The 6,423-nt window shown below is 35.9% G+C and overlaps 2 protein-coding genes across 2 annotated transcripts in view; both read right to left on the bottom strand.

Annotated features, from left to right (window-relative positions):
* Nucleotides 1–692, bottom strand: part of LOC117111967 (serine/threonine-protein kinase TBK1-like) — a 75,228-nt gene extending 74,536 nt beyond the window's left edge. The window contains exon 1 of the mRNA XM_033255021.1: nt 640–692. The gene's annotated coding sequence lies outside the window, so the exon portion shown is untranslated. The remainder of the gene's footprint in view (nt 1–639) is intronic.
* Nucleotides 693–2,687: 1,995 nt separating this feature from the next.
* Nucleotides 2,688–6,423, bottom strand: part of LOC117111969 (exportin-T-like) — a 41,205-nt gene continuing 37,469 nt past the window's right edge. The window contains exons 8-9 of the mRNA XM_033255023.1: nt 4,771–4,827; nt 2,688–3,525 (exon numbers count right to left, since the gene is read on the bottom strand). Of these exons, the coding sequence (XP_033110914.1) occupies nt 3,502–3,525; nt 4,771–4,827 (81 nt within the window). The 3' untranslated portion in view covers nt 2,688–3,501. The remainder of the gene's footprint in view (nt 3,526–4,770; nt 4,828–6,423) is intronic.

Here is a 6,423-nt window from a genome sequence, read left to right on the forward strand (position 1 = left end):
ATATATATACATATATCCCAGTTACTAATAAATCAGTGTTCTTTAAGTCTAGTATTGAGGCTGTTTCAATTTTTCTCTATTCTGTCGGAACACACGTGGAACACGAATATATAGGCCTACATTGACCGAATTTTCATATTCCATTATTTTGCTCCTTCATCAACAATGTGATACACATCCCATTACCAATCATTAGGAGGCTTACCAATAATTAAATCGTTTTGATGTACTTTTGTGGCGAATCTTCTATATCTTTCTCACTCTATTGGTGGAATATTGGCAAAGTAAACTTGGGGTTCGCGAAGACTTGTAGGTTACCATCCCCAACGAATGTGTGAAATGAGAACCACTTAGGCCCCAATACATATATGAATTTTATTTTCCTGGTAAACAATATTATTAACCTTATAAGTTGAATAGTTGAAGATAGATATTAGTGTTAAATAACTTAACTGACCATTTGATATCAAACAATTATGAAGGTGTCAAAGGGTCAAAGCAGGGTGAACTAGGATACGCAGTGTGCTGCTGCCCCCGCAAGCGGGCAGTAGACACGAAAATGTAAAGTGACCTATGGAAACGGCATTATCACAGGACAATATAAGTAATTATTGTAAATGATAAATAATTCTGACTTACGTATTTTTCTCTGTAAGATAATGTACATGCTCCCTGTTGAAGGTATACTATTGCTAAACTGTACATGTGTTTGTATGATATTGCCACGTGATTGATAGCACAGGAGGCGTGGTCTATTTTTACAGTGACTGTTACAGTTTTTTTATGTCCATTTAGGGAGGTGCTCAAGCTGTTAAAATCGACAGGCCGAAATATGTAGATAAGTTTACTGCATAAGTTTACTGCATGGAGTCAGTTTCCTTATAGATCATTAATGATATTTTATACATGAAGCAAGACTTTTAAAACCGATAATGTGACTATCCATTTAAGCAGTGCTATCTGCGTCGATGGAAGTTTCGCACCAACAGGTATGATACTACATTGATATGTAAACTCTTGCTTTCTTAGTTAGGACTCATTTTCTTCGTCCCGGGCCGTACGATTTTGGTTTTTTTTTGTGGTTCTATACCATGGAGGTGATCAACTAAACCCCTAAACCATGGCGTCGGACTGACACCTAACCCCTCTGTACTGCCCTGACATGTCTATACGTTTTATGATTTAGCATTCAGTGGTTAATAAGCAATTGTACGTTTCTTATTCTGTTTTTTTCTTTTAAAGTAGGCTTCCAATATATTGCTAACAAAGAATGGATGAATAAGTAAACGAAAAAACGAAAGAATGAATGGAAGGAATGAATGAATAAACGAACGAATATATGAATGAATGAATGAATGAATGAACGAACGAACGAACGAATGAATGACGTGTCTCGCTGTTAAACCGGAAAACACTGGTGACGTAAATAAATCGCCAGTGCATGTGAAGTACAAGGCCTATTTGCCGTACTTTACGTCAGTCCTCCAGGATAAACACTGTAAAATCCAGTAGAGTAATGTATACATTACTGTACAAATTATTACCGGCTTACGTCAGTAGACTTCCAAAAAAATAACAATACAGTATTATTATATCATCAATATCCCATTATCCACCTTGATTAGGTAGGCCTATATTGTGAAGCAAGTACTTGTAAAGGATGACGTGAAAGTCGTAATGTGACATTTTCCCTCAGAAATTTTAACAATAAAAAATATGTATTTTACTAATCAATCTAGTGCCAGCGGTGGATCCAGAAATCTGCCATCAGTGGATTTAACATGTACGTCCGACGGGGGTGGGGGGTGACTAAAGACTTAGTCACCTGGTAGGGTTCACAGGGAGAGGTTTTATGGGTTAGTATGGTCCAAATTGTGGATTTTGGATAGACATATTTTACTGGACAATATCGTCATGGCGTCGGGGGTCTGCCCAGGAAGCGGGAAATGCCCTCCCGGCAACCCCACCCATGGTGTCATTAAGATACTTAGCATAAAATGTAATCACATCAGCCTACGCAAATATAGAGGAGTAGAATGCTATTATTGTAATTAACATGCCCAAAGGAGATATGGGCGGTGAACAAATGAAGAGCAAACATGGGCTTTTGGCTACATCAAAGCTAGAGGACAATATGTCCTCAGAATAACCATGTGTGGGTGTTTGTAATTATGACTAGAATTACAGAGTATTATATGTATTTGGATTTTTGGGGGGAAACTAGAAAAAAATAGGTTAATAAAAAACCTGTTTGCAACTCTCCCAGTGGCAGTGCCGGGGGGGGGGGGCCAGCAGGGGCTTCCCCATAGGACAGGTCAAGCCACCCCCTCGTCTAGAGTTCGTCGAGCAGTTGGACCAAAACAAAATTGGCCTAATGAAATGGAATCTCTTATCGTGTAGATGTAAAGGCAAAAGAAATGTAAATATTTGGGGGTTGATAAATTTACGATTGGCAGGCTGAACAAGGGATTGTTTGGGTGGGAAATTTTGGTGGAGATTATGGGATCTCAATTCACAACCTACACCATGATTTTTTATTACAGTATTTTCATGTATTGAACTCCATCATAATTAATATCATATCACCACCATCATTATCATCACTGCCTTCATTAGTATACTGAGAATCTACAAGTACAGTATAAAAATATTTCAGAATTAACTTCAATGAATAAATGACAATTGTGTTCTTAAATAATATTTTATTACATACAGCACTGGATTTAAAACAATTCTCATATTAAGAATACATAATATAATCATAGAAATTCATAATATATTTATGGGTACCAAAATAACTAGGCCTAAACGTATGTTTAAAATAAGCCTTCATGCTAAAAATTAAAATTGTAAACATTTTTTTTGTATTAAGTCTCTTCAGGCTTTCTTGATTACTTTTTTGAACATAATACATTTTACATATTATCTTTTCATGATCTCCCTCTTAGTAAGTCCTCTCCAATTAAAGACCACTTTTTTGTGGTCCGAAATTAACATGTCTTTTTATCTTTATTATTATTATTATAATTAAATACCAATAACCCAATAGAGACCATGGAAACCCCAGTCCCAAATGTAGTCTTTAATTTTGGAGGGAGACCTGTAGTTGCATAATACAGTAGAAACAAATCTAGTTCTAGTTGTCTCATGACCTGGTAGATTGTAGGAGAGTACAGTATATGATGAGAAATGATGAATCAGATCCCTCTGTGCCTGTTGGAGTCCTGACCTGATTTTTGTTTGCCAGGTTGAAACAAGTACAGTTACCTTTTTTGAGTAACTCAGGAATCAAAGCAGAAATGTTTGCGATTCCTCTTTTTGCATTAAACACTGTGGTTAAACCACTACGGTTTATTGCAAATGCAAACATCCGAGAAATGCATTCAGTGATTGGTTTTGATGCAGTATATAGTCTGCTGATTGTCAAAATATGCTAAGCTATGTAACCGTTACATGACCAGCTGGGATTATAATTTAAGAGAGGTAACACACCATCTGTCATCACCTAAGCTGCTGGAAAAAGTTCTATATAGGAGAAAATGAAAACAATCCCTGCATTAGAAAAACAAAATCCAATTATCAATAAAATTATCATGTTTGCATGATAAAGTATACATTAAATGCCCAGTGTGTTGAAATAACAGGAAAGCTGTACAAACAGTATTATAATATTGCATTATCTTTATTGTGAAATGTCCAGTGAATATTTGTCCATGGTTGCAAAACAGACTAATTTGAATTGAATTGAATGCCTCTTGGGCATATGTCACTATTTCAGTAATACATAAATCCTAAAAGTAAACATAAAGTTTAAAGAAGCGTTCCCTATACGTAGACTACACCCTTTGCTTAACAATGGGCTCAGAGCTTCAAAAGAGCTTTCTTTGTTTTTGTAGGTATCTTTGATCATTATAGTATGAATGCTTTGATCTTTTGTTTAAATCACTGCTATGTCACCTACTAGAGGTAATGTTTTGATTGGTTAAACACTTTTGGTACTAGTGCATATAAGCTTGCTAATATGGATAATTTTTTCATTCCTGATGATGACATAATTAATGTCGAAATATTGAATCCCAACACGATGGCGTGTATTTCAATACTTGGAGTATGTATTATACTTTCTTATAAATCCTACCCTGAGTATCTTTCATTTTTTTTTTCTTTTAAATTGGAAAACATTTGAAATGTTATTAAAGGTAAAGACATTAATTTTCCAAAAAGATAAGGGAGAGGGGAATGTTAACACATCTGTGAACTGTAATGCATACCATTAACATTCAGAGATGACGGGTGCCAGGTCCCGACGAGAGCAAAGTGGATGTAGTAAGGTGTTGCTCAAAAATGTGACAATTTAGGGGTTTCAAAGGCTTATTTAATCAATTTTAGAGTCTGCAAATATGTAGAAAATATATTTTCTTTCTCCATTGACGAATTGTGGCTTTTCTTCCTGATGGCGGCCCTGGCCCCTGGGCCCCCTAATGTCGCCACCCCATTAACATTGTGTGAGTATATCCTATTAATAGAGGTTATGCAGAGTAAAGGAAGATGATGATGATTACATTGTTGCATCCGGTCATGACAAGTACATAAGCTATTGTATGTGCATCATATTTAAATAATATGACATACATGTACAATATTTATATTTAATTTTTTTGTTCTCACAGATTCTATCTGCCTTAACATTACTACAAAATGCTCAACACTACTGCAAAATGGCATAGAGTTATCTCTTTATTTTATATGTGGTGCATTGAAAACATTTACCTTGAAAAATATCTTGAACTGTTTTAATTCCATTGTTTTAAGTGCATTCATAAATTCCTAGATCAAGGAGATAAAATGCGAAAATATTCATCAATTTATTTTCCCAAATATTTCTATCTAAAACATACAAAACCTTACTACAACATAAATACAAAATGGACAAGTACGATCTTTGAAATAATAATAATAATAATAATAATAATTAAAGTAAATAATTTAATAATTAAATTAACCATTTTAAAAAATTAATTTACATTTATTTGCACAAAATTAAATATACACTGTCTGCTAAATACATCTGGAAATACTGAACCAGACCCTGATGTGGAAAATGGTTCTTACAGTACCGTACTCGCGCGAATAAGCGCCTGGGCGTTTAAAATATTTTTTGCACTTTCTGAGGGGCGCTTATTCAAACGGGTGGCTTATTCGAACGGGGCGCTTATGAAAATAGGAGAGTGGAAATTGAGGGGGCGCTTATGGAAATAGATGAAAATCGAGGGGTTCTTATGGGAAATTATCAAATTCAAGAGGCACTTTTAAATGAAAAAAGATTATTTAAGGACATTACGAATGGTGGTTAGGCGGAAAGGATAATCGGTCAGAAAACATGGCTCATGACAAGAATGCGTGAATATTTACAGCAAAATACAGATGCAATTAATGGTGGTGAGTAGTGGTTAGCTTGTTCGCCATCGGCCGATTGAGATTAGCAGGATCATTGTATTTTTAGTTCCTATGCATGTAATGCAATAGGAACTATTGTAATCACTCTTGCTATTTCCTATGTTTTTTATTGTGTGTAGTGTGTATGTGTGTGTGTAGACATTTATGCAAATGCGCATGCGTCAAAGAAAAGTTTTCCGACATTTTGTTTTACATCGCGATGCGAAGATCGATGTGAAGTTTCTGCAGAGTTCAGTCAGGGCTCACGCTAACCGACCGCAATGTCGGCATGAATGAAACTATTTTGGTTTTACGGCAAAAAAATCATCTGCTGTAGGCATAGGTATTTTGAAGAAGGCCTAAAATAAAACTAAAATGTTTTAATACTTGCTGAAATACATCGTTTCTTCATTTAGATCTCCATTTTTCACTTAGTCCATGCGACGTTTTTTTCTGTTGTATACGTATGAGTAGTCATATGAAGGTACTATATCCCCGACAGTTCGCTGTGGAGCAATGTACCCTTTGAATGCAAACTGAAAACAGGTGAAAATATAAAGGCAGCCGACTGTCGGGTACATAACGACTATCTAGCTTTCCACAAAAACATGAGGCCTAAGCTAGGCCTAGTTCAGTATTACTGCGATGCAAGGGTAGGCCTAGTTAGATCGTTCAATCAATGATATCGTGTTATCGTCTAATACAATTAATTAATGTGTGTAATATTTAAGAATGCACCACGTGGGTCGCTTTCTTTGTTATGCGGTTGTAATGTAGTATATGTAGCAGAGTGACGACAGCAAGCTAAGCCTAGCCCAGGGCATAGATTGTGTATGTTCTTGATAATCGTAATGAAAACTTCGGGTGATAGACGATTGGGCCCAACTGGTGTGGACGATCGGACCCAAGATATTTTCAAATAAATTGTAGTCCTAATAGCAGGCCACTGCCAGCACCCCCACTTCCGATATCGTTCCAAACACGTAC

This window comes from Anneissia japonica, unplaced genomic scaffold (assembly GCF_011630105.1).
Source record: "Anneissia japonica isolate Jap-2015-1 unplaced genomic scaffold, ASM1163010v1 scaffold284828_len130523_cov99, whole genome shotgun sequence".
Classification (NCBI taxonomy): domain Eukaryota; kingdom Metazoa; phylum Echinodermata; class Crinoidea; order Comatulida; family Comatulidae; genus Anneissia; species Anneissia japonica.